At 47.8% G+C, this 27,821-nt stretch overlaps 2 protein-coding genes across 7 annotated transcripts; one reads left to right on the top strand and one right to left on the bottom strand.

Annotated features, from left to right (window-relative positions):
• Window positions 1-9: 9 nt before the first annotated feature.
• Window positions 10-11,559, bottom strand: BYSL (bystin like). The gene is made up of 7 exons (XM_025382218.1): window positions 10,956-11,559; window positions 4,857-5,019; window positions 2,807-2,945; window positions 2,310-2,443; window positions 1,505-1,665; window positions 1,231-1,333; window positions 10-691 (listed from the first exon to the last, which is right to left on the bottom strand). Exons 1-7 carry the CDS (start codon window positions 11,221-11,223, stop codon window positions 346-348), a joined length of 1,314 nt encoding a protein of 437 aa, XP_025238003.1. The 5' UTR covers window positions 11,224-11,559; the 3' UTR covers window positions 10-345.
• MED20 (mediator complex subunit 20) lies at window positions 11,434-27,821 on the top strand. 6 transcript variants are annotated; one of them, XM_025382233.1, is made up of 4 exons: window positions 11,434-11,779; window positions 15,554-15,708; window positions 23,862-24,039; window positions 26,740-27,821. In XM_025382233.1, exons 1-4 carry the CDS (start codon window positions 11,766-11,768, stop codon window positions 26,762-26,764), a joined length of 372 nt encoding a protein of 123 aa, XP_025238018.1. In that variant the 5' UTR covers window positions 11,434-11,765; the 3' UTR covers window positions 26,765-27,821. The 6 variants fall into 6 exon arrangements, with proteins under 6 accessions (XP_025238018.1, XP_025238012.1, XP_025238015.1 ...); XM_025382227.1 differs by having other exon boundaries at window positions 23,862-24,115; window positions 26,740-27,806; XM_025382230.1 differs by having other exon boundaries at window positions 23,862-24,067; window positions 26,740-27,595.

The following is a 27,821-nucleotide window of genomic DNA, read 5'->3' as shown; positions in this document are numbered from 1 at the left end:
ACACAGAGGTTCAATAAATACCTGCCTTTGCCTTTATCCACGGTGACCTGACACAATAGCCATAGAAAAAGTACTCACACCAAGCCCCAGCTGGGGACTGGGAATGCCAGTGTATGGTATAAGTCGGCTCTCAGAACTGAACAGGGGTAAGGGCCTAGAATGGAAGAGGGAACCAGCCAGACCCTCAGTCCTTCCTGTGCTGGACTGGAAGCCACAGATGTTCCTGTGATCTGTCACTGCCCTGATCTGGGTCTTTAGCCATTAAGGTTTGGTGTCATCTTCAGTCACCAACGGGGGTCTTGGTGTCCTTCCAAACCCCTTTGGCCAGGACAACTGACTGTCTTCTCACTCCATGGAGATGGGAACATCTTCCACATCTCGGGGGACTGCGCTCTGAAGCTCACGCCTGATTTCGGGGGATAGCTGTGGATGGGGCTGCAGCCGGAGCAGTTCTAAGAGGGCCTCTTTCTGGTCTGTGGCCAAGTCGGCCTTGTAGCGCTGGACCAAAGTCAGGAGGCACTGGTGCCAGAGCACAGGCAGTTCACGCTTCTCTGTCCGGAACCCCAGGAAGTGGAAGACTAGGGCATCTAGCACACGGTAAGGCAGTGCATACTTCTTATCCAGCAGCAGTCGCAGGAAGATGCTGTTGGCACCACTGTATTCCATCTCAGCAATTTTCAGCATGGCCGCACTAGTGGGAAAGGGAGGTGGGGTAGAGTTAGCGGGGAAAACATTGGAAGAAGGATCCTACTTCTCCCTCTGTGCTTTCCCCTTTTTTTCTTCCCCTCTGCTGGCCCTTACACTATGGTATTCCCCAGGGACCTTCTCACCTACCCAATCGTATTATACTCCCTTGACTTGAGTCACCATCTCTACAGGGATCCACCCAAATCTCTACCTCCAGCATAGACTGCTTGTTTCAGTACCCAACTAGAGTATGGTCCAAACATCTCAACGTCTCCACCCTAACTACTTTCTTCCTGTGTTTCCTACTCATTTGTTCATCTATTTACTGAGTACTTTCTTTATACCAGGCACTCGGGCCCTGTTGTTGCAGAACTTACATTTAGGGGGATAATGATACACCTACTCATTGGCTTAAATAAGCACAAACCCAAGACTATCCTTAGCTTCTTCTCCACTCTACCCATCCCCAAGTCCTGGCAATTCCACTATCTGGATATCCACTGACCAGCCCCCACCCCGCCGCTCCACCCCTAGCAACGCTACCTGGAGTGCAACACAGGGATGGAGCACTTGGTGATGATGCTACCCACAATGATGGCTTCCCGGAGGGTGCAAGTGCCAGACTCGCACAGTGGAATCAGGACCCCTGGGGAGAGTCAAAGGGCAGTCACTATGAGCCCAGGATGAGAAAAAGGAGTTACAGCAGGAAGCATTCCCACCCAGCCCAGGGACAGCTAGCAATTTCCCACACCAGGCCTGCTGTGTTCCCCATAGAAGCTCCAGCCCTTCACTTTCTTCCCTGCCTCTGGGATCCCACCTTTGAACCAGGCTCCAGGTTTGAAAAGGGCCTTCTTGAGAGCCATGTAGAGATGGAAATTGAGTCGTTTGTATTCAGCAATGTCATCTCGTACTCGCGGGAGCAGGACAAGGTTGTAGAAGCGCTGGGCCATGCGTTCCTTCAGGTTAGAGGCAAAAATCCTAGTGGGAGTTAAGTCGGAGAAGTTTCCAAGTCACAGGACAGTCTGGACCCGGCCCATTAAACATCAACATGGATAGTGCATACAAGAGGTTTTAAAGTAAAATATGGGACCTTTCTTTCAGTGAGGATGTGTGGGAGCTGTGTGCATGCAACACCCATCAGCTTAGAGAGAGAATAGGAGGGGCAATGAGATATATCCAAATGAGGAGTGCCGTCTGTCTGTGGGAGAGCCAGAGCTTGTGCAAACTGATGGCTACTCATCTACTCTCCTTCCTCTTGCTATCATGGCTTCTCTCAATTTTGCTATCACTAGGGCCCTGAGCATGTCTGGACAGTCACAGACTTCTGAGGGTCCTGCTACAGGGTTGTATCCAGTGGCTATAAAAGCCTCTCCCCTAGAAATTGATCATGGAGGGCTGTATCCCAGTGGCTATAAAAGCCTCTTCCCCTAGAAATTCATCACAGAGGGTTCCTAACTGGCTAACTGGGTCTTGGCCCCAAAAAATGACACAGGAAAAGCTAGAAAAAATGATGCTATAAAGTAGCAGAGAGGGCCCTGGGGCCAGAGGCAAGGAAAGCCTGTCCGTCCCAAGCCCAGCCTGCACCTATAGACCCAAGGCCTGCAAATCCCCATCTACTCTACCTGGTGGCTTGGTACATGGCGGCTGCAGTCCAGGCCTCAGGCTCTGTGACGTAGAGGATTTGTTCCCAGTTGGAGAGTGCAGGGATGATCTTAAATGCCTTAGGCAGTTTTCCACTGCGGTACTTAGATAATACCTAGGGATGAGGGAGGTAAAACAATCATTGTCATCCACATATGGCAAGCTTGCTGTGGGCTAGGAACTTGTCTGGGTGCTTTTAATATATTAACTCATTTCATCCCCACAATAACCCTTTAAGGAGGTGCCATTATTATGCTCGTTTTACAGATGACCAGTGAGAGTTCCAGTAACTGACCCAAGGTTGCCAAGTCATTTACAGGCAGAGCAGGAATCTGAAACCACACACTCTGCCTCTCAGGTCTGTTTTCTACTGCCATGACTTCTTTAGTATGAGATGCAGGCAAAAGGCAAAAGCCTGTGGCAGGAGCCCACAGCCCCCAAAGGGGTCTTCCACTGTGGCTCCCCTCTCAGCTCTTACCTCCCGGACCCCCCTGTAGACTTCTAGGACCCGGGGGTCCAGCTGGGGCATAGGGAAGCCCGACACCTCTGACATGACTGTCTCAACCTCTGTCTGCTTCTCAGTCAGCTTCTCCATGATGATGTCAGCCAAGGTGCGCCTAAGAGGGGAAGTGCCAAGGGGAGGGGAAAGAGGAAGGAAGGAGCACTGTGGTCACTGTCCAGGAAGCTCCAGATTCCCCACAGTCCCTTGTGAGCACTGACATACTGCGATCCTGCTGGGATGTGCAGCTCAGAGTTCCCTCTCTGTGCCCATTCATCCACCACAGACAGAATCACTGCTCCTGCCTTGGGATCCCAAAGTGCTGAGATTACAGCCCAGTCTGAGCCACCATGCCCAGACTGACATATATTTAAAGCTGCTCCTCAGTTGGGTGCAGTGGCTCGTGTTTATAATCTCTGTACTTTGTGAGGCTGAGAGAGGTGAATCACGTGAGGTCAGGAGTTTGAGACCAGCCTGGCCAACATGGTGAAACCCCGTCTCTACTAATAAAACAAAAAGTAGCCAGGCGTGGTGGTGCGCGCCTGTAATCCCAGCTACTCGAGAGGTTGAGGTTGCAGTGAGCTGAGATCACACCACTGCCCTCCAGTGTGGGTTATAGAGTGAGACCCTGTCACAAAACAAAACAAAAAACAAACTGCTCCTCTTTTCTGAGGTCCTACTCAACGCCAGGCACTGAGTCTGGGACTTTTCAGTCCCAGAGTCAGTGCAACACTTATAGGACATGGAAACTTACGCAGACATGGCAACTGGGCCTCACAGCTGTCAGGTGGGGTTAAGAGTCAAACTCAGGTTTTTGAAAGTCTTAAGTTAAGATGCTTTATAGTACCTTATAATGTGCCCCCAAACTAAATGGCCTCTGATTGTTGAATTCATGTGGATCTAGGCTTGCTTTCTGAAGACGCCAGCTATCATTTCTTACAACTGCCAGAAGTTCTGATTACTTCAAGGAGCTTATCTATTCTATTTACTGCAAGCTGGAAAAGCATTCTGCTAAATTTGTCAGCGTTATCAGTGAAGTAGGAGTTATGAGGTGCTGAATGAGAACCTGAGAGGCTCTCTGGTGGGACAGGCCCAAGTACGTATTTTGTGACACGTATTTCAACTGTTAGGCATCAATCTGGGAGAGGAGCTCATTTTCATTTCTTCATTCTGCATTTTCAAATAAGTTGCCACAGAATTTATCAGCCTCCTTGTCCTTTTACAGTACAATTAGCAATGAGAGATGCATTAACCCCAAACAATCTAAAGTATCAGGGACACCATTATGTTAGTATCACAGGGTCAGAATGAACTGGTTGAGGACCCTTACCCTAGACTCCACTCCCCACGGCCAAAATTTATGGGCTCAGGAGTTTGACCACAGGCAGTCTAAATGCCTGCATGTTCTGGAGCCAGCATTTATTATAGATGGGAATAAATTAGTGGTCCTAACTGGGAGCAGTCTTGCCTCCCAGAGGACATTTAGCAACGTCTGATGTCATTTTTGGTTTTCATAATTAGAGGGAAGGTTGCTACTGGAGCCTAGAAGGTAGAGATCAGAGATATCTACTAAACATCCTACACTGCACAGGATAGCCTCCACACACACATAAAATTACCCAGCCCAAAATGTCAATAATGCTGAGGTTGAAAAACCCTGGCTTAAATGAAGCCTAGGATATGAACACTTGTCCAAGGAAGTTGAGCTTACCACTAAAAAAACCAAGAATACCAAAACCAGATGCAATAGGATGGCTCTCCCCAGAGGTGTAAAACGGGCCTGGAGCTGTTTCCCTGGCAACTGGGCAGTTGTACAATAAATGGACAGAAGGATACAATGTTTTCTGAGGCTGGGTCATTCCCACTCACAGTGGTCTGCTGAGGATGGGCCAGTTTTGTCAAGGTGGTCCCCTACAACTAGCAACTCCAGGGCCCTTTCCTAAAGTAGGGAATCGTAAGTCTGCCAGGGAACTTGCTTTCCTGTGGGAACTTTCTACAAGCACCCATTATCCCAAATCCCCAGACCTACCTGGCAGGAGGGTTCTTGTTCATGAACATCTCTATGGCACGCTCATCCTCAGGGTCCACGACCACCTCTGCATGGTGGCCCACCCCTGTCATTGTGGCAGCCTTCTCCAGGGTGGGCCACTCCTCATCCTCGTCATCTGATCCATCCTGAGGCATTCTTGGACCTAGAAGAGAGGAGACTAAATGGATGAGCAGAGCAAAAGGTAGCTGAGGGATTTAGTCAGTTTAACTTTAGTCATTATGTAGTACAGGCCTCACATGTGGTTGTGATAGACACAGGTATGTGCAGTGAAACAAATGAGGCATGCATTAGCTCCCTGTCCCCAGGGGCTTGCAATCATGCTTGAGAAACAAAACGTATACACAGGAAACAATGAGAAAGAAATGGCCATAAGTAATAGTTAACATACCATACTCAGTTATGTAGAAGGAACTTCTTTTTTTTTTTTTTGAGATAGAGTCTCACTCTGTCGCCCAGGCTGGAGTGCAGTGGCGCAATCTCGGTTCACTGCAAGCTCCGCCTCCTGGGTTCATGCCATTCTCCTGCCTGAGCCTCCCAAGTAGCTGGGACTACAGGCACCCGCCACCACACCCAGTTAATTTTTTGTATTTCTAGTAGAGTCGGGGTTTCGCCACATTGGCCAGGCTGGTCTTGATCTCCTGACCCCTAGTAATCCGCTCACCTCGGCCTCCCGAAGTGCTGGGATTACAGGCGTGAGCCACCGCGCCGTGCCTGTAGAAGGAACTTCTAAACACTGTACCCATGTTAACTGTTTAATCCTTACAAACCCAAGAAGTGGCCGGGCGCGGTGGCTCACGTCTGTAATCCCAGCACTTTGGGAGGCTGAGGTGGGCGGATCATGAGGTCAAGAGATTGAGACCATCCTGGTCAACATGGTGAAACCCCGTCTGTACTAAAAATACAAAAATTAGCTGGGTGTGGTGGTGCGTGCCTGTAGTCCCAGCTACTTGGGAGGTTGAGGCAGGAGAATTGCTTGAACCCAAGAGGTGGAGGCTGCAGTGAGCCAAGGTCACGCCACTGCACTCCAGCCTGGCGACAGTGAGATGCTGGCAAAAAAAAAAAATACAAAAAATTAAAAAAAAATAAATAAACCTTCTTACGGAACATTGGCAAAAACTTAAAAAAAAAAAAAAAATAAATAAATAAATAAAAATAAACCCAAGAAGCGGATACTATTATTATACCCAGTTTCAGATGAGGACACTGAAGCACCAAAAAGTTGATAATTTGCCCAAGACAGGTAGTCTGGGTCTAGACTGCATTCTTCACCACTATTCTACACATATTAGGGTTTGATTATATGCCACAATGAGTGGTAGAGACGACATATGCACTTAGAGGATGAGTGGCGAGGACAGTTAGACGCTGGATGGGCAGTTTGGGAGCAGGCGGAGTGTGTTCCAGATGCGGAGAAAATAAGGCTTCGGATTTAAGTGTCTCCTAGGTAATAGCAATAAATAATGCTAGGTAGGTGGGAAAGGTGAAGCCAGACTGGAGGGCCTTTAAAGTCAGGCAGTGGAGTTCAGATTTCAATCCACCAGTCTATTTAAATAAATGAAGTTGGCTGGGCATGGTGGTTCATGCCTGTAATCCCAGCACTTTGGAAGACCGAAGTGGGTGGATCATCTGAGATCGGGAGTTCGAGACCAGCCTGACCAACAAGGAGAAGCCCTGTCTCTACTAAAAATACAAAAAATTAGCTGGGCGTGGTGGCGTGCGCCTGTAATCCCAGCTACTTGGGAGGGAGGCCGAGGCAGGAGAATCGCTTGAACCAGGGAGTCGGAGGTTGCAGTGAGCCGAGATCGCGCCATTGCACTCCAGCCTGGCCAAAGAGCAAGACTCCATCTCAGAAAAAAAAAAAAAAAGAAAAAGAAAGGGCCGGGTGTGGTGGCTCACGCCTGTAATCCCAGCACTTTGGGAGGCTGAGTCGAGTGGATCATGAGGTCAGGAGATGGAGACCATCCTGGCTAACACAGTGAAACCCAGTCTCTACTGAAAATATAAAAAATTAGCCAGGCATGGTGGCAGGCGCCTGTAGTCCCAGCTACTCAGGAGGCTAAGGCAGGAGAACGGCGTGAATCCGGGAGGCGGAGCTTGCAGTGAGCCAAGACTGCGCCACTGCACTCCAGCCTGGGCGACAGAGCGAGACTCCGTCTCAAATAAATAAACAAATAAATAAATAAAATAAATGAAGTTAGTCCATTTAAATAACTTCCATTTTTGGAAGGCTACATGTCTGGGCATCTGGAAAGGGGGGCTAATAATCCAAGTGGGGAACTATAATGCTATGTATCAATAGGTCATTAACAACAAAGGCAGTGGCCATATGTGATAAACGCTAAGGGGGAACAGACATTTTGTCTCCACGTGCCAACAATCTCCCAAATGTGTACTTTGTAGGTGGTTCTCCTTAGCGCCAGACCCTAACTCCAGGTGTCTCCTGTACAGCCGCTCTTGGATGACTCACAGTCACCTCAAATCTCACCTGTCATCAACTATATTAATTTTCTTTCCCTCCTAGGTCTATAATGCTAACCATCCACAGCTCAGTAAATGGTACCACTGTCCACCCAGCGCTAAGCCTGGGAGGCGCTCCTGCCTCATCCTTTGCCCTCACCCTCAACACCCAATCAATTACTAAATCCTATTCAATTTTACCTCATAGACTGTCTCTCACATGCTTCACAGCCCCATCTAAGCCTAGATCAGCATCATTTCTTGCCTGGATTTATTCAACAGTCACCCACTCATCTCCATGTTTCTGACCTTGCTTCCCTCCAACTCATTTTCCACTCTGCAGACGGTAATCTTCCAGAAACACATATTTGATTTGATTAGCCCTATACTTAAAATTCTCCAGTAGCTTTCCATTCTTCCTATTGCTGTAAGGATGGTTTTTAAATCTTTTGCAAGTTTGCTCCTACCTACCTGACCATCATTCATTACCCATTAACCCAGTCATTCAGCAAACACTGAGCACCTACACTATATGTGAGGCACTGTTGGGGGTGCTGGCAATATATCCATGAACAAGAGAAATCAAAAGACTTTGTTCTATACAGCTTACATTCTAATTGGATGAGACAGTCTATGACCATACCACTCTGAACGCACCAGATCCTGTCTAATTGGAAAAGACAGACATAAATAAACATATAAATATACTGGGTTAAAATATAAGTACTATGGGCCAGGTGTGGTGGCTCATGCCTGTAATCCCAGTACTTTGGGAGGCCGGGGCGGGTGGATCACCTGAGGTCAGGAGTTTGAGGCCAGGTTGGCCAACATGGCAAAACCCCCATCTCTACTAAAAATACAAAAAAAAAAAATATTAGCTGGGCGTTGTGGCAGGCGCCTGTAATCCCACCTACTTACGAGGCTGAGGCAGGAGAATCACTTGAACCCAGGAGGTGGAGGTTGCAGTGAGTCGAGATCACAGCATTGCACTCCAGCCTAGGCAATGGAGCAAGACTCTGTCTCAAAAAAAAAAAAAAAAAGTACTATGAAAAAAGATAGGGCAGAAATATTGGGAGTATGGAGATGGAGTAGAGTGCTGCAATCGTAAATGGAGTAGATAGGCCTCTCTGAGAAAGTAATCCTACAAGTGTATGAGAACAAACTATCCCAGAGAGAAGGAACAACCAGGCCAAACGCCCTAATTTCCCACGTTTAAGGCACAATGAAGCCTGTATAGGTGGAGTGGAATGCGCAGAGGAAAGCAGTAGAAGAAGTCAGACTGGTAAAGGAGGCAGATCATAAAGCGCATTGTAGACCACTGTAATCCCCTACCTGTGGAGTGCTTTGTAGAGAGTATGAGATATGGCAGGGTGCAGTAGCTCACACCTGTAATCTCAGCACTTTGGGAGGCCAAGGAAGAGAGGATCACTTGAGCCCAGGAGTTTGAAACCAACCTGGGCACCACTGTGAGACCTCATCTCTACAAATAATTAAAGAATTAGCGGCTGGGTGAGGTGGCTCATATCTGTAACCCCAGCATTTTGGGAGGCTGAGGTGGGCGGATCACTTGAGGTCAAGAGTTCAAGACCAGCCTGGCCAATATGGTGAAACCCCATCTCTACTGAAAATACAAAAATCAGCTGGATGTGATGGCTCATGCCTGTAATCTTCGCTACTAAGGAGGCTGAGGCAGAAGAACTGCTTGGTCCTAGGTGGCAGAGGTTGCAGTGAGTTGAGATCGTGCCACTGCACTACAGCCTGGGCCATCTCAAAAAAGAACAAAAAAAAAAAAAAAAAAAAGAATTAGTTGGACATGCTGGCACACACCTGTGGTCCCAGCTATGTGGGAGGCTGAGGTGGGAAAGATAGCTGGAGCCCAGGAGATTGAGGCTGTAGTGAGCTATGATTGTGCCACTGCACTCTAGCCTGGGTGACAGAGTGAGAGACTCTATCTCAAAAAAAAAAAAAAAAAAGAAAAAGAAAAAAAGGAGAATATGAGATACTAACGAGGAGGCTACTGTGATAATCCAGGTGGGAGATTGTGGTGGCTTCAACAGGATGGTGTTCCAAAGCGGTGAAAAGTGGTCTGATTTTGAATATACTTTGAAGGCAGAGTCATCAGAATTTTCTTACAGATCAGATGTGGGGAGGGAGAGACAGAGAGAGGAGATGGGGCGGGGGAGAGAGGGAGAGACGGGGAGAGAGAAATAGAGGAGTCTAAAGTTTGTCTTGAGCAAATGAAAGAATACGCTACTGACGGGGAAGACAATGGTGAGAGAAGCAGGTTTGGAGAGAAGGTCAGGATTTCTGTTTTGTACATGTTAAATCTGAGCTGTCAGATTTTATTTTATTTTATTTTATTTTTTTTTTTTGAGACGGAGTCTCGCTCTGTCGCCCAGGCTGGATTGCAGCGGCCCGATCTCGGCTCACTGCAAGCTCCGCCTCCCGGGTTCACGCCATTCTCCTGCCTCAGCCTCCGGAGTAGCTGGGACTACAGGCGCCGGCCACCACGCCCGGCTAGTTTTTTGTATCTTTTAGTAGAGACGGGGTTTCATCGTGTTAGCCAGGATGGTCTCGATCTCCTGACCTCGTGATCCGCCCGTCTCGGCCTCCCAAAGTGCTGGGATTACAGGCTTGAGCCACCGCGCCCGGCCTGAGCTGTCAGATTTTAAATTGGAGTTGCCAAATAGGCAGTTGAATATAAGAATATGGATTTCATGGAAGAGGTCAGGGCTAGACTATAAAGTTAGGAGTAGTCACCCAAGAGATGGTATTTAAACCATGAAACTTGCCAGCACCAGAGAATATTTGAAGAGGTCAGAGGACTGAGGATAAGAGGTTGCAATAAGAGTCAGTCAAGGATACTGAGAAGTGAGGTGGCAGTAAAACAGGAGTGTCGATGTCTTAAAACCCAAGTAAGGATACTGTGGCCAGGAGGCCATTATTCAATTGCGTCAAATATTGCTTTAGATGAGATCTGGAAAACGGATGAAGCATCTCAGAGGTCAACACTCCCTCCCTAGCGAGAAAATATCAAACGTCTTTCATCTCTCTCCCTCTTTGGCTGCTAAACAATGTGTTTTCTGCTCATAACACTTCCCATTCGTTTTTCAGTTCTCAACTTAAAAGGTCCTGCTGCAATCGGAGAAGCTTCTCAAGACCAACGCTATTGTTACCAGGGAAGCGACACTTTATCATAGAAAAATATTATTCTAACAGTCTACTTAATTGACTCTCTACTGGGCTTGACTGTAAGGTCCTTAAGTCAGACGTGCCTATGTTGTTTACTTCTGTACCCAAACATTCGATAGAACTCCGAGCATAGTACAAAGCTCGTAGTGGGTATCCCATATATATTTACAAAACCAATGGATAAATGCTAGGGTGGAGCGAGTGATTACTGTTGGTCTAACTTAGGGGATGTGTAGAAGGGAGTGCCTAAAACTAGGAGTGGACGCGGAGGGCTCTGAACAGGGTTCAGTCTCCCATTCCATTACTTTTGCAAGTGTAATACGGACCCTTTGTTGACTCGAAGCAATTCCCCTGCCAGACACTTTTTAGCTGTCCACCCCGCCCCACTACTGGCCACTGTCTTCCTCGGATCTCATCCCAGACACTCACCCAGCCGCGTGGTGCGTTCCCGCGACGCCGCGGGCTTGTCCCCAGTCCCATGCTCGGCCTCGAGCTCCTCCTGTTGCTGCCGTGCTTGCTGCAAAATCCGCCGGCTCAGCCGGGGTCCCACATACTCTTCCTCCGTTTCTCCGGTCCTGCGACCCCGCCGCTTCTCCCGGACCCCTGCCCGCACCGCATTCCCAGCCAGGATCTGATCGGCCAGGGGCGCATGTTTTTCCTGACCCCCGACCCCACGGGCCGCCTTCAATTTGGGCATTTTTCTCGAAAACGTTGCCGCGGAGGTTCGCACGTGGGGACGGCGAAAAAGCCAGAATGCGCTTGCGCGGTGGACTCCCGGCTCTCAAGAGGCCACGCGGCGATCACAGCGCCCCCTAGCATTCGGAGGCCAGAAGCGCCATCAGCGCCGCCCCTCCCACTAAAAGAGCTCCCGGGTTCCGGAGCTGGACTCCCCAATATATTCACAGCCTTTAACGTTAGCTTCTCTCAACAGTGCAGTCTTTGAGTGTCGCTCTTAGCTTCATGGGTCTAGGCCTAGAGTGCTCAGCCAAACGAGAATGTCTGGATTTAGAAACCTGTGGGCGGGAATCCGCAGATGATGTCACTGGAGGTGTCACCGAGGGGCCCTGAGACCCGCCCCACTCCTTGGGGAAGGCGTGGACCCGGCGCTCTGTTTTTACGTATTTCCGGAGTCTCTTCCGAGACCGAAGGTTGTGTTGGGGAACTGAAGCAGTTTCTGTGGGCGGATAGGGAACCCTGCGTTTCTACCGTGTGATCCGGCCGCCTTCCTGGCCCGACGCCATGGGAGTGACTTGGTAGGACTGCAGGGGGTTTTGTGGGGCGGAGCTTGGAGTTGTGAAGGGCCGGAAAGAGGACCTTGACCGTGGTCCGCCGTCCCCTGGGAGCTGTCCTCGGGTTGTGTGGATGAGAGGATGCCGTGCGAGCCGCGGGTTCCCCGGCCTTGTTTCCTCGGAGATGCGCCCCTTCCTCTTGGAAGGCGGGAAAGCAAAGCGAAGTTTTTTTGTTTTTTTTGTTTTTTCTTTAAGACGGGGTCTCGCTCTGTCGCCAGGCTGGAGTGCAATGGTGCGATCTTGGCTCACTGCACCCTCCGCCTCTTGGGTTCAAGCGATTCTCCTGCCTCAGCCTTCCGAGTAGCTGGGACTACAGGCGCCCACCACCACGCCCGGCTATTTTTTGTATTTTTAGTAGAAATGGGATTTCACCATATTGGCCAGGCTGGTGTCGACAAAGCAAAGTTTTTATCCCAGGAACCTATCAATGGTTGTGTACCTCATTCCCTTCTAGATTCATTTTCCTTCCCGTGAGGCTATAGTACTGCCCGCAATGGGACGTCAGGGTTGGAAATAGGGTCTTTGGACTGTGACCCACCTGCAGACAGGGTTGGAGGGAGTGGGTTATAAGCAATCAGGAAACAGTATTTTTAAAGATTTTCTTTATTTTTCTTTATTTATTTTTCTTTCTTTTTTTTTTTTTTTTTGAGACGGAGTTTCGCTCTTGTTGCCCAGACTGGAGTGCAATGGCGCGATCTCGGCTCACAGCAACCTCCGCCTCGCGGGTTCAAGCCATTCTCCTTCCTCAGGCTCCGGAGTAGCTGGGATTACAGGCATGCGCCACCACGCCCGGCTAATTTTGTATTTTTGGTAGAGACGGGGTTTCTCCATGTTGGTCAGGCTGGTCTCGAACTCCAGACCTCAGGTGATCCGCCCGCCTCGGCCTCCCAAAGTGCTGGGATTACAGACGTGAGCCACCGCGACCGGCCAAGATTTTTGCCTACCCTTCCCTCAGCCATCAAATGCAGTTAGACCAGCTTGTGTCTGTTTCTAATTTGCCCATTTTAAGATCTTGGGTCCAGAGGGAAAAAGAGGCTATTGAAAATAAGGAGATCATGGTTCCAGGCACTTTATCTCTTTAGGACCCGTTTCCCACTATGTTTAATTCCATGGTTAGTCTAGTTTCAGAGGAGTTTTTATCTTTCATAGGTTTTAAGTCTCCGTTGGAAGAAGATGAGGTAGCAGGGAAAGGTATGGGTCCAGTGCTTGTGGAGGCGTTAGTTGTAAGGTGCCAGGTCCCAGAACATTTTTTTCTTATCTCAGTAGATGTGAGCATTTTTCCCCGTGGGAGAAACCCAGAGGCCAGGATATCTGAAGCCAGTGGCTATAGGCTTCTCATACAAAAGCATGTGTAGGGGAAATACTTTTCCTCCTGGTAGCCCAGGTTCTTGCAGGTTTCTCAGTGATTGCACTCTTGTTTCCCACAGTTCACATCATGATCCTCCTGTGTTCCTTAATGGAAGCAAGATATGTGAGGGATGGAAATAGAAAGGATGCAGCGTAGAACCCTGGAACCCCATGCTCTTTCTTTTTTTTTTTTAAAGAAATAGAAATGGGTTCTTGCTGTTTTGTACATCCAGGTCTTGAATTCCTGAACTCAAGCGAGCCTCCTGCTTTGGTGTCCCAAAGTATTGGCATTACAGACACGAGCCACCGTGCCCAGCCACCCCTGCTTTTTAAATGGAGAAGGCAGCTCCAGGGCAAGGGCTCTCTGTTGGCACCCTTATCAACGTTTTCAGAATCCTAGGACTTCTGTCCCTTGTAGTGTCAGTTTAGGGATTCTTTTATATTTCAAAATAAGGCACATTAGCAACATTGTTTATCAGTGCTTTTTCTGATAGAGTAGTGACAATTTTTAGCAACAGAAGGACTCTACCCTAATAGATTCATTTAGTTGATCATAAAGCAATGTCATCTATGACTGTTTTCTTGATTTCTATATAGCTAAGTACTGCCTGTACTATTGTTTATTAATTTTTTAAATTGATCTTTTCCTTAAAAATGTTTTAACAGGCACTACATCCCTATACAGGCAGTCTAGTTAGTGGTTAAGAGCATGGACATGAAACCAGGTTGCTGGGCTTTGAGTCTTGGGTGTACCACGCATTAACTGTGTGACCTAGTGCAAGTTATTTAACCTCTTTGTACTGTACTTAAATTTCCTCTTTTTTTTTTCTTTTTGAGATGGAGTTTCGCTCTTGTTGTCCAGACTGGAAGGCAGTGGTGCGATCTTGGCTCACTGTAACCTCCGCCTCCTGGTTTCAAGCGATTCTCCTGCCTCAGCCTCCCATGTAGCTGGGATACAGGCACACACCACCACGCCTGGCTAAGTTTTGTATTTTTGGTAGAGACAGGGTTTCACCATGTTGGCTAGGCTAGTCTTGAACTTCTGACCTCAAGTGATCCTCCCACCTCGGCCTTCCAAAGTGCTGGGATTACAGGTGTGAGCCACAGTGCCCGGCAGTTTCCTTATTTGTAACAAGTTGATAAATAACATCTTCATAGGACTATTGTGAGGATTTGGAGAGTTAATTCATCTAAAGGCCTTAGGACGCAGACTGGCACGTTGTTGGTTGGCAATTGTTACCTACCACTCTAAAGGGGAAGCCACCATATGAGGTTCACTCACCATAGGAGGAAACCTTGGAAATGATGTTTTTTTTGTTTTGTTTTGTTCCATTGTTTTGATTCAATTTTTGTGAATACTGTTGCCTCTCATTCCCGAAGATTATAAACTTGAAAGCTGCTTTTTTTCTGTTCCTAGGGCTGTTGACTAGAACTTTCTGTGATGATGGAAATGTTCTCTAACAGCAGTGTCCAATACACTAGCCCCAGCCACCTGTGGCTCTGGGCTACTGTGCTGAACAGCTCCACAGAGTTGGTAAAAACGTGTTAACCCAAACTGAGACTTTGTCCTTGATGTAGTCAGAACTGAAAGAGTTGCAAAACGAATCCCTTTTTCATTATATAACTCAGCATTATTGAATGCTCAGCCTGTGTGCCATCTAGAATCTTCGGCATGCCACACTTGAGAATGTCCCATGATAGGAAGTTCATTGCTCTGGTGTGAGAATCCTGAGAACTATGCTTCAGTTCTTAGAGGGGCTCTCAGGGACAGTGGTCCTCTATTCCTTGTCTTTAAAATGGGGGACTGGTCCAAGTGTAATGAGTTATCTTAATTGATTGTTCACATTCGGTTACAGATTGGACTCCTTGTTCTACTCTTCCCCATTCTAACTACTGCACTTGACTGGTCTTAACTTTTTTTTTTTTTTTTAAGATCGAGTCTCGCCCTGTTGCCCACACTGGAATACAATGGCGCAATCTCGGCTTACTGCGAGCTCTGCCTCCCAGGTTCAAATGATTCTCCTGCCTCAACCTCACAAGTAGCTAGGATTACAGGCGCCCGCTACCACGCCCAGCTAAATAATTTTTGTATTTTTAATAGAGACAGGGTTTCACCATGTTGGCCATTCTTGTCTTGAACTCCTGACCTTGTGATCCGCCCACTTTGACCTCCCAAAGTGCTGGGATTACAGGCATGAGCCACCATGCCTGGCCAAAAAAATTTTTTTTTTAAATTTATAATAAAGTTGCAGGGGTTGGGAGACGGTCAGAGTAGGTAATTTCCAAGATAACTTTTGGCCCTGACGAGCTGTGATGCTGTGGGCGAGTGAGTGGCTCAGTGAGCACATGTGTGTCTCTGGATAACTGACAATTTGGTGCTCTCCTTTCCAGTGTGTCCCAGATGCCTGTGGCTGAGGGCAAGAGTGTTCAGCAAACCGTAGAGCTCCTTACCCGGAAATTGGAGATGCTTGGGGCAGAGAAGCAAGGAACATTTTGTGTGGACTGTGAGACTTACCATACGGCTGCATCTACCCTTGGCAGCCAAGGTCAGTGACATGGGTCTGTAGGATGGCTGGAACGAGGGTTGGAGTTAATAGACATTTGTGTTAATTGAAGTATTTCTGCTTTTCTGCTAAGGGTGGTGTTCTTAAACATGTGGCGAGATGTGTTTCTGAATTCATTAATTATTGGTTCTTTATCTCTTAGAATAGGGCCTTTGAAAGCTTTATTTTATTTTATTTTATTTTATTTTATTTATTTTGTTGAGACAGGGTCTTACTCTGTCGCCCAGGCTGGAGTGCAGTGGCATGATCACAGCTCACTGACTGCAGCCTCGACCCCCTGGGCTCAAGTGATCCTTCCACCTTGGCCTCCTGACTTGGCCTCCTGAGTAGCTGACACGACAGGCATGAGCCACCACACCTGGCTAATATTTTAAATTTTTTGTAGAGACAGGGTCTCCCTATGTTGACCAGGCTGGTTTTGAATTCCTGGCCTGAAGGGACTATCTGGCCTCAGCTTCCCAAAGTATTGGGATTATAGGTGTGAGCCGCCACTCCTGGCTAAAGCTTTATTGAGGTATAGTTGATATATAAGCAGTTGCACACATCTAATGCATACATCTTAATGAGTTTGGATATATGCATACAACTATGATACCATCACCACAACCAAGGTACTAAACATATCTGTTACATCCCAAAATTTCTTTGTGTGTGTGTGTTTGTGTGTGTGTGTGTTTTTTTTTTTTTAAAGAGATAGAGTCTTGCTCTGTTGTCCAGGCTGCAGTGCTTTGGTGTCTCATAGCTCACTGCAGCCTCAAACTCCTGGGGTCAGGTGGTCCTCCCACCTTAGCCTCCTGAGTAGCTGAAACTACTGGCATGTGCCACCATGCCTGGCTGATTTTTTTACGTTTGGGTGGGGTCATGGGAGTGTCTTACTATGCTGCCCAAGTTCGTCTCAAACTCCCAGTCACAAGACATCCTTCCACCTTAGCTTCTCAAGTAGCTGGTATCAAACTCCTGAGCTCAGGGGATCCACCAGCAAGGGCCTCCCGAAGTGCTGAGATGACAGGCATGAGCCACCATGCCTGGCCCTTGTGTTCTTTGAGTGCTTTTTGTTTTGTGCAGTTTGAACTCTAAAAGCAATGTTTCTCAGAGGGTTAATCACTGACTAACCACATCAGAATCACCTGGGATACTTGTTAGAGTTGCAGATTCCTGGCCTTGTTTACTGATTGACTGCTGCTGTAGGCCACATAATCTACATTTAATAATCCAGACAATCCTTATGCACTCTGAAATTTGAGAAAGACTTGTTTTAGGCCCAGAAGTCTTTGTTTATGATTCTTTTAGAGCTTTAGGGCTTCTAGAAGTTTCTTTTTATAGAGTTCCTGTTTTCCTACACCTAACCATTGGCATTGACCTCCTCATTAGCATAAATCAATTGTTCTTTTTAGTGGATTGAGTGATGAGACGGGGTGTGGATGATGGGGGATGGTGGTTGGGAGGGAGAGAGGATTTTTTTTTTTTTTCTTTTTAGAGTGAGGGTCTCACTTTGTTGCCCAACCGTACAGTGGCATGATCACAGCTCACTGCAAGCTCTAACTCCTGGGCTCAGGCAGTGAGAGACTCTTTGGATATGAGTTAGGGAACTTGTTTCTCTTAGTCTTGGCTCTGTGGTAACTTGACCTTGAACAGTTCCATAACACTGTGGTTATCACTGGGGAGCCAGAGCCCTGAGTCCTGGCTTTGCCACATTCTAACTGTGTACCTGTAGGTAACTCCAACAACCTATCTGTTACTATTTCCACGCCTCTCATGTACCTGTTTCCCTTAGATCCAGTTCCTGCACTTCCCCTGTAAGCTGTATTTTCCAGGCCCTCTCCTAGTTAGCTTTGGTTATTGAGAGGCACCAGAGAAGATTAGAGGATGGGAGAAAGGAAGCCCACAGTGTTCCTCTCCCTCTGCTTTGGGCAGTGTCTCTAGCCATGGCTGTGTCTTCACTTCCTTGGTTCTAGCTTCTGCTAGGCAGCCCTCATTCCTGCCTCTGATAACAGCACATATTTTCTTTTCCCTTTAGCCTTAAGAATGGTAGTAGCTTCCTGTGTTGCTAATCTTTGGGTTGTCCCACCATCCTGTTTGGTTTTTCCTTTCTTCCAACCCGTGTATTTGTTCCCCGTATACATTTCTTCTACCAAAACTATCTGACATGGGCTCTGTTTTTGGACTCTTCCCCAATACAGTTCTGTCATCTATAAAATGAAGATAATCATAGTATTTCTCTCCTCATGTTGTGCTAAATAAGTTAATACATGCAAAGCATGTAGAACTGAGATTGTCATGTAATTTTTTTTTTTGAGATGGAATTTTGCTCTTGTTGCCCAGGCTGGAGTGCAGTGGTGCAGTCTCGGCTCACTGCAACCTCCAGCTCCCAAGTTCAAGCAATTCTCCTGCCTCAGCCTCCCGAGTAGCTGGGACTACAGGTGTGCTCCGCCATGCCTGGCTCATTTTTGTGTTTTTAGTAGAGATGGGGTTTCACCATGTTGGCCAGGCTAGTCTCGAACTCCTGACCTTGTGATCTGCCCACCTTGGCTTCCCAAAGTGCTGGGATTACAGGCATGAGCCACTGCACCTGGCTTGTCATGTAATATTTAATGTAGTATTTAAGTAGCTAAGAGTTGTACTGAGCTCTTTTATCATCGTTGATAAAATTGCAGTTCCATTTGTGTTGCCTTCAATATGAAGGAGGTAAGAATCAAAAGATAATTACAAAAGCATTTGAGTAATAAAACATTTGGATATAGATATGAAATGACATATGACTTCTAGTGAAACTACCTGGTGTGGGCTGAGAGGCCCTCACTTTCAAGAAGTTCCAGTCTAGTTGGGGAGACAGAATACCTTCATGGCAGGCAGTAGGGAACAATGGAAAGAGCAATAAACTTGGGGTGAGCAGGCCTGGACTGGAGCTTCAGTCTTGCTGGTTACTGGCTCTGTGCCTGTAGTTCAGTGATTTTCACACTTGATCAGCATTAGCATCATCTGAAAGGCTTGTTACCACACAGACTGCTAGACCCCACCCCAAAGTTTCTGACTTAGTAGTCTGTCACCCAGGCTGGAGTGCAATGGCATGATCACAGCTCATTATTGCCTCGACCTGCTGGGCTCCAGTGATCCTCCAGCCTCAGCATCCTAAATAGCTGGGGCCACAGGTGCGTGCCAGTATACCTGGCTAACTTTTTTATTTTTTTGTAGAGTCAAGGTCTCCCTATGTTGCCCATGCTGGTCTCAAACTCCTGGGCTCAAGCGATCCTCCCCGCCTTGGCCTCCTGAAGTGTTGATATTACAGGCGTGAGCGCCCTGGCTATAATTTGCATTTCTAATAAGTTCCCAGGTGGTTCTGCTACTGCTGCTGCTCTGGGATCCAATTAGCTTCATTTTCCTCATCTTTAGAAGGGGGACAGTAAACCTGGTTCTCCTTGCTTCACAAGGTGGTACAGACATGAAAGGATTTTGCTGTGATAGAAAATACGATTGTCGGCTAGGCGCAGTGGTTCACACCTGGAATCCCAGCATTTTGGGAGGCCGAGGTGGGCAGATCACCTGAGGTCAGGAGCTTGAGACCAGCCCGGCCAACATGGTGAAACCCTGTCTCTACTGAAAATACAAAAATTAGCCAGGTGTGGTGACAGGTGCCTGTAATCCCAGCTACTCAGGAGTCTGAGGCAGGAGAATCGCTTGAACTTGGGAGGCAGAGGCTGCAGTGAGCCGAGATCACTCCATTGAACTCCAGCCTGGGCAACAAAGCTAGACTCTGTCTCCAAAAAAAAAAAAAGTACTATTGTCAGCTGAGTGCAGTGGCTCATACCTGTAATCCTAGCACTTTGGGAAGTAGAGGTGAGAGGATTGGTTGAGCCTAGGAGTTTGAGGCCAGCCTAGGTAAGATCTCGTCTCTACAAAAAAAAAAAAAAAAAAAAGGTCTGGGCACAGTGGCTCACACCTGTAATCCCAGCACTTTGGGAGGCCAAGGCAGGTGGATCATGAGGTCAGGAGATCGAAACCATCCTAGCTAACATGGTGAAACCCCGTCTCTACTAAAAATACAAAAAAATAGCCAGGCGTGGTGGTGGGCGCCTGTAGTCCCAGCTACCCGGGAGGCTGAGGCAGAATGGTGTGAACCTGGGAGGCGGAGCTGGCAGTCTGGCAGTGAACCGAGACTGCGCCACTGCACTCCAGCCTGGGTGACGGAGTGAGACTCCGTCTCAAAAAAAAAATTTTTTTAAATGGTGGGCATGGTGGTCTCAGCTACATGGGAGGCTGAGGCAGGAGGATTGCTTGGGCTCAGGAGGTTGAGGCTTCAGTGAGCTGTGTTCATGCCACTACACTCCAGCCTAGGTGACAGAGCAACACCGTGTCTCAAAAAAAAGAAAAGGAAAATGTTATTGTCTATAACAACTAGAAGTGCCTTCTTCATTAAGTGCGCGCGCACACACACGTATCCCTTAGTTGACTTTTAAGATATTTCCAAGACAGTAACACTTGCAGACTCATATAGCATGAATAAATTATGTAATTATAGTGAGTAGACAGAACAGAATGACGAGGTCAGCTTTGGATGGATTTTTTTCTTGAGAGTCCAGAAGGTTTGAACTGGATTTAGGAGGTGACAGGTGTGAATCGTCAGCAAGCAGTCAGGAGGAGGGATGTGTCCTGGAGGATCTGTGCAGAGCCTCCTGTGTTCATGAACAGTGGCCTATATAGGGAAGCCACATGACCTCTGCTCCCCCAACCCTTGCACCCTTTTCATTCCCACACTCTTACCCCCTATCTAGAATGTCTTCTTCCTTTGTGTGGCTGGATCCTATCTTCTCTTCATATCGCAGTTCAAATCCCTTTTTTTTTTTTTTTTTTTTTTTTTTTGAGGCAGAGCCTCACTCTGTCGCCCAGGCTGGAGTGCAGTGGCGCGATCTCGGGTCACTGCAAGCTCCGCCTCCCGGGTTCATGCCATTCTCCTGCCTCAGCCTCCCAAGTAGCTGGGACTGCAGGCGCCTGCCACCATGCCCGGCTAATTTTTTGTGTTTTTAGTATGGGGTTTCACCGTGTTAGCCAGGATGGTCTTGATCTCCTGACCTCATGATCCACCCGCCTCAGCCTCCGAACGTGCTGGGATTACAGATGTGAGCCAGGCCTGGCCAAATCCTATTTTTTTTTCCTGCTGACTTGTTCACTTTAATCTTTTCCTATCCTGAAGTCTTTCCTTTCTTCCGAAAGACTTGTGGTCTTTCCTCGGTAGTAACTTGTTTTATTTCATGGTCTTTTAAAAAGTTTTTAGCCACCAGGCTCGGTGGCTCACGCCTCTAATCCCAGCACTTTGGGAGGCCGAGGTGGGTGGATCACCTGAAGTCAGGAGTTTGAGACCAGCCTGACCAACATGGTGAAACCCTGTCTCTACTAAAAATACAAAAAATTAGCCGGGCCTGGTGGCGGGTGCTTGTAATCCCAGCTACTTGGGAGGCTGAGGCAGGAGAATCACTTAAACCCGGGAGGCAGAGGTTGCAGTGAGCCGAGATCGTGCCACTACACTCCAGTCTGGGAGACAGAGTGAGACTCTGTCTCAAAAAAAAAAAAAAAAAAAAATGTTTTTAGCCTATCTCAGCTGGGCGTGGTGGCTAATGCCTGGAATCTCAGCACTTTGGGAGGCCAAGATCGGCAGATCACCTGAGGTCAGGAGTTCAAGACCAGTCTGGCCAACATGGTGAATCCCCGTCTCTACTAAAAATACAAAAATTAGCCAGGTGTGGTGGCACACACCTATAATCCTCGCTACGCAGAAGGCTGAGGCAGGAGAATCACTTGAACCTAAGAGGCGGAGGTTGCGGTGAGCCAAGATCACGCCATTGCACTCCAGCCTGGGCGACACAGTGAGACGCTGTCTCAAAAAAAAAAAAAAAAGTTTTTAGCCTATCTCTCTCATGAGATTGTCAGCTTTTTTTGCTTTTTTGAGATGGAATCTCGCTATCACCCAGGCTGGAGTGTAGCGGCATGATCTCAGCTCACTGCAACCTCTGCCTCTTGAGTTCAAGTGATTCTCCTGCCTTAGCCTCCCAAGTAGCTGGAATTACAGGCGCGTGCCACCGTGCCTGGCTAATTTCTGTATTTTTAGTAGAGACGAGGTTTTACCATGTTGGCCAGGCTGGTCTCGAACTCCTGACCTCAAGTGATCTACCCACCATGGCCTCCCAAAGTGCTGGGATTACAGGCGTGAGCCACCGCCCCCGGCCTGATTGTCAGCTTCTTGAAGTCAGGGGCTAAGTCCTCTGCTTGTATGTTTCTTAAGCCCTAAGAAAAGTGTTGGGAATGGCTTATGTAATAAGCATGTGGGATTGTGGCAGTCTATCCATTAATTCTTATAGTGTATGAAAGAGGAATCTTGCTTTCCAGTTTTTGCCTTCTGTTTTTTTTTTTTTTTTTGGAGATAGAGTATTGCTCTGTTGCCCAGGCTGGAGCGCAGTGACATGATCTCAGCTCAGTGCAACTTCCGCCTCCTGGATTCAAGTGATTCTCGTGCCTCAGCCACCCAAGTAACTGGGATTACAGGCATGCACCACCATACCCAGATAATTTTTGTATTTTTAGTACAGATATGGTTTCACCATGTTGGTCAGTCTGGTCCCGAACTCCTGACCTCAAGTGATCCACCCACCTCAGCCTCCCAAAGTGTTGGGATTACAGATGTGAGCCACTGTTCCCAGCCCTTCCTTCTTCTGTTTTCTACTTAACTAAATGTATATAGCTTTCCATTCTTATTGCAAAAAGTCTATGGAAATCAATGAGAAAACTCATTTCTTAGAGACTGGAAGGGGTGAGCTGGGGCTTGAAAGTTGAACTTCCGAACCAGATCCTGAATTCTCTCTGCTGTAGTGTGCTGCTTGCTTCCCAAGTTGGCTAGACTTCTAAAAATTCTCCAATGGTTTGCCATTGGTTTCAGGATACAGTCTAAACTTCTTGAGGCATGGTAGACAAGACCTATCACAGCTTGGCTCCCATCTACCTTTCCCTGCTTATGCTCAGACACTCCCCTTTGCTGCTTCTGTAGGACCATTTACTAGATCTCAAAGAGGGAGGAAGCTGAGGTGAGGAGGAGTGCGCAGAGGAAGGGAGCAGCTACTTCCTTTGGCATGCCCAAATGCTGTTACTTTCATTTTACTTATGTAATACATGATAACATACAAAAGATTATATGTAAAGTCTGTGGGAGTTAGACTTTACGTATAGACCATCGGTGAGCCCACCACTCAACTTAAGAATTAAAACATAGGCCGGGCGCGGTGGCTCAAGCCTGTAATCCCAGCACTTTGGGAGGCCGAGGCGGGCGGATCACGAGGTCAGGAGATCGAGACCATCCTGGCTAACATGGTGAAACCCCGTCTCTACTAAAAATACAAAAAAACTAGCCGGGCGTGGTGGCGGGCGCCTGTAGTCCCAGCTACTCGGAGGCTGAGGCAGGAGAATGGCCTGAACCTGGGAGGCGGAGCTTGCAGTGAGCCGAGATCGCGCCACTGCACTCCAGCCTGGGTGACACAGCGCGAGACTCCATCTCAAAAAAAAAAAAAAAAAAAAAAAAAAGAATTAAAACATAATCAGGCCAGGTGCGGTGGCTCACGCCTGTAATCCCAGCACTTTGGGAGGCCGAGGCAGGTGGATCACGAGGTCAGGAGATTGAGACCATCCTTGCGAACATGGCGAAACCCTGCCTCTACTCAAAAAAAATACAAAAAATTAGCCGGGCGTGGTGGTGGGCACCTGTAGTCCCAGCTACTCGGGAGGCTGAGGCAGGAGAATGGCATGAACCCGGGAGGCGGAGCTTGCAGTGAGCCGAGATCGTGCCACTGCACTCCAGCCTGGGCAACAGAAAAAAAAAAGAATTAAAACATAATCGACACTATTAAAGTTTCCTGTGTGCCCCTCACCATTTTCTGTAGAGCAGGGTGGGTCTTACCACATGCTGCCTCTCCTGCTATTCCCCCCTACCTTTCTAGAAAAGGCCGTCAGTGAGAGGATTCCCCTCACCCCACACCAAGAACTGCTGAGGTAGTGCCAGATTGCTGTCTCGCCTCATTCCGGGGGGAGTCATTTGAGTCTACTCTGGGGTTTGCCAGTGAGGTCTTGATGATGAATAGGATCTCTGTCCCTTGCAGGTCAGACCGGGAAGCTGATGTATGTGATGCACAACTCAGAGTACCCATTGAGCTGTTTCGCTCTCTTTGAGAATGGCCCTTGTCTTACTGCTGACACCAACTTTGACGTGCTTATGGTGAAGCTCAAGGGCTTTTTCCAGAGTGCTAAGGCCAGCAAGATTGAAACCCGGGGCACCCGGTACCAGTACTGTGACTTCCTGGTGAAGGTGGGCACGGTCACAATGGGGCCCAGTGCCCGGGGCATCTCTGTGGAGGTAAGACTTGGTGAAAATAGGAGCAGGATGTGCTGAGGGGGCTGCTCACCAAAGGGCTCTGAAGATTTTCCAGTTCTTCTCTATTTTTTTTTTTTTTTGAGACAGAGTCTTGCTCTGTCACCCAGGCTGGAATGCAATGGTTCAATCTTGGCACACTGAAGCCTTGACCTCCAGGGCTCAAGTGATCCTGCAACCTCAGTCTCCCAAGTACCTGGGACTATACCCACCGAATTTAAATTTTTTTTTTTTTTTTTTTCAGACGGAGTCTCGCTCTGTCGCCCAGGCTGGAGTGCAGTGGCCGGATCTCAGCTCACTGCAAGCTCCGCCTCCTGGGTTTACGCCATTCTCCTGCCTCAGCCTCCCGAGTAGCTGGGACTACAGGCGCCCGCCACCTCGCCCGGCTAGTTTTTTGTATTTTTTAGTAGAGATGGGGTTTCACCGTGTTAGCCAGGATGGTCTCGATCTCCTGAGCTCGTGATCTGCCCGTCTCGGCCTCCCAAAGTGCTGGGATTACAGGCTTGAGCCACCGCACCCGGCCTTTTTTTTTTTTTTTTTAATTAGAAATGAGGTCTTGATGTGTTGCCCTGGCTGGTCTCAAACCCCTGGGCTCAAGTGATCCTCCCACTTCAGCCCCGCAGAGTGCTGGGATTACAGGTATGAGCCACCACACCTGGCCTCCAGTCCTTCTCAATTTAAACAGATATTTATGCCTACCTGATTCCTGACTCCAAGGCATCTGTGCTTTCTCTCCGTGAATCTTTTATCCTTCAGAGACTGAGACTCTCTAACACAAGGTGGGAAGTAGGAAGTGGGAAGCTGGGTTCAAAGCAAGCAGAAAGCTTCATTAGGAAGGGTGGCTTGCTAGAGAAGGGAAAAGATAGTCAAGGAAGGCAGGTGAGTTATGATATGGAGGGACAGTCACCCATGAGAAGAAGTACTGGAGCAGACCAAGACAACTCTTGGAATAATTTTCTGGAGGTGGGCCCTAAATCACATATGCCCATATAGCTCTCCTTAGTATGCTTTAAGATAGGTATCAAAAGTTGGGAAGCAAAAATGTGCTTTTCCTTTTGACATGCTGTCTGCATTCTTTCATGGAGAAAGAGGTGTTTGTGTGTGAGATCACTTCATCTGTGACCCTGAGAGAGAGAGTGTGTGTGTGTGTGTGCGTGCATACATACACATACATAGTGACAAGGAGTGAGAGTGGCAGTGTGGCAGTAGCTGGCTTCTTTGGGACCAGGGAAAGTTCACAACTTATAATGTGCCCAGCACTAAGATAAGAAAACAAGTAAGCTTGCAGGGTCTACCCTTTGAAAATTTGTGATTTATTTATTGAGTGAGGCCGAAACACACAAACTATTTTTGAAGTTAGTCTGAAAATGCCATAAAAGAGGCATTTTGCTCTGGGAATTCAAGCCAGTATGAGCACTGCTGACTTTGGTTGTGATGCTTCCTGGAGGATCAACATTTATGTAGGGATTTAAAATGTAGAAACATGGGGATAGAAAAGTCTAGGAAGAATCCCACTTGGAGAAAAGGGCATTAGTGGTAGTTTCTGCTCAGCAACCTCTAGGACCAAGACTTCCTAACCCTTTCAGCTTGTGATAGACCTTGGATTTGCTGAGACCTACTGAGGACCTACTGTTTATCCTCCACATTTCTAATCTTGTAGTAGAAACACACCCCACCTGTTTATTTACTTGTTTCTCCTTAGGGTTGCCAGTAATTTTGCCCTGCCATCTCTCCAGTAAAAAATTAAGAGAGCAGAAGGAGAAAACCGAAGATGTATATTTTTTGGCCCATGCCACACTATTTGGGAAATTCTTTTTTTTGTTTTTTTTTTGTTTTTTTTTTTTTTTTTTTTTGAGACGGAGTCTCGCTCTGTCGCCCAGGCTGGAGTGCAGTGGCGCAATCTCGGCTCACTGCAAGCTCCGCCTCCCGGGTTCACGCCATTCTCCCGCCTCAGCCTCCCGAGTAGCTGGGACTACAGGCGCCCACAACCGCGCCCGGCTAATTTTTTGTATTTTTAGTAGAGACGGGGTTTCACCGTGGTCTCGATCTCCTGACCTTGTGATCCGCCCGCCTCGGCCTCCCAAAGTGCTGGGATTACAGGCGTGAGCCACCGCGCCCGGCTGGGAAATTCTTTCTTAGGGTTGGAGCCCAGGTTGGTTCTACCTAGGGAGTAAAATATGGTCTTGAAAAAAACTCATAAGCATTTGTGTCTACTCTGCTCTCTACTTACACCATCACACACATTTCCTTCTCTTTATCTTTGTCATGTCTCTTAGAATTTTCTTGAGCTCTCTTTGAATCTTTACCCAGCATAGCAGGGACAACACAGTCCTGAGATCATCAAAAGGGGCCCAGATCTGCTTCTGGATCCTCTGGGAGGGCTGCAGGTTGGCACAGCTCCAGAAAGAGAAATGTCAAAGATGCCTAAAGATGTGGATGTTGAGCCCAGTGTTTGGGTTGAATGTTTCCTGTGGACCAACACTGTGCTAGGAGGTGTGTGTCTTTAGCTTGGGGTTGGGGAAGATGGGAGCAGGAGGCAGGAGGTGCAAGAGAAGCAGACCTTGTCTTAGCCTTCATTCACCCTCATTCTCTGTGCTTTTGGTTCCCAGGTGGAGTATGGCCCCTGTGTGGTAGCTAGTGACTGCTGGAGCCTGCTGCTTGAGTTCCTACAGAGTTTTCTAGGCAGCCACACACCAGGCGCTCCCGCAGTGTTTGGGAACAGACATGATGCAGTCTACGGCCCAGCAGATACCATGGTCCAGTACATGGAACTCTTCAACAAGATCCGCAAGCAGCAGCAGGTGCCCGTGGCTGGGATTCGTTAGTGATGAGCAGCTGCCAGCTGAGCTCTGTCACCAGGGGTACTCCACAGGAGAAGCAGGTGCTGACTCTCAGGTCCCCGGACCTCAGAAACCCAGGGTAGACATGGAATCTACTCTCCTTCTCTGGTTCCCAGCTGTGGCTTTTGTTCTGGGGCTCTGGAGTCCCCTCCCCAACCCCCTGACTCTCACACATAGCCCCCCATCAGCTGTTTTATTCCATTCCTTACTGGATTTGGCCTATCCTCAAGAATGGTAATTATGAAGAATGGAGAAGTTTGGACCCTGCCTCCTTTAGGGGAAAGGTAGGACAGGAATGTCCCTGCCTGGTATTGGTGGGGGAAACAGTCTGTGTCCTCAACTATTGGGGATTTGTCTCAGGCCCACCGTGAACATGCTGCATTTTATGTTTGGATTGTGCTGTAATAAGAGCCTCTTCCTTTTGTCAGAGGATGTAACTGGGCTTCTATCCTGGAGATAGAGTGGAAGGCACAACTGGTTTGATAGTTACCATTTTCTGACCTGTTTGCTGAAGTGATTTGTGAATTGACTTTCCTAGGATGTTGCCTGAGTCCTTTGAACTCTCCTTCTGACATCTTTCCCTTCTGTTGTGAAATATGTTAAGCCACAGGCCAAACTGCTGTAAGATTGAAGTTTGTTTTTTTCTCACCTAATAATAGAGAGGTAATCAGATGGTCTAGGGCAGATTTAACTCTACAAGGTTATCAGGAACTTGGTTTCCTTCTGTCTTATTCAGCCATTCCCAGTATGTTTTCTTACCCACAATATCAAAGAAGACTCATCAGCTCCATATCTGCATTCTCCTGGGGAAAGAGAGAGAGAGAAGATATGTTTTTTTTTACTGGACTGGC

Source organism: Theropithecus gelada, chromosome 4 (assembly GCF_003255815.1).
Source record: "Theropithecus gelada isolate Dixy chromosome 4, Tgel_1.0, whole genome shotgun sequence".
In the NCBI taxonomy this organism is placed as follows: Eukaryota; Metazoa; Chordata; class Mammalia; order Primates; family Cercopithecidae; genus Theropithecus; species Theropithecus gelada.
Note: the sequence above shows the minus strand (reverse complement) of the source record. Positions and strands in the feature narration are given on the sequence as shown.

Excerpts from the sequence above, each read along its gene's own strand:
- BYSL (XM_025382218.1), bottom strand. The coding sequence starts at position 11,223 with ATGCCCAAATTGAAGGCGGCCCGTGGGGTCGGGGGTCAGGAAAAACAT. Across the intron at positions 1,666-2,309 it reads GCCATGTACCAAGCCACCAG|GATTTTTGCCTCTAACCTGA; the intron begins GTAGAGTAGATG and ends AACTCCCACTAG. Across the intron at positions 692-1,230 it reads ATCCCTGTGTTGCACTCCAG|TGCGGCCATGCTGAAAATTG; the intron begins GTAGCGTTGCTA and ends CTTTCCCACTAG.
- MED20 (XM_025382227.1), top strand. Across the intron at positions 15,709-23,861 it reads ATCTACCCTTGGCAGCCAAG|GTCAGACCGGGAAGCTGATG; the intron begins GTCAGTGACATG and ends TGTCCCTTGCAG. Across the intron at positions 24,116-26,739 it reads CCCGGGGCATCTCTGTGGAG|GTGGAGTATGGCCCCTGTGT; the intron begins GTAAGACTTGGT and ends TTTGGTTCCCAG.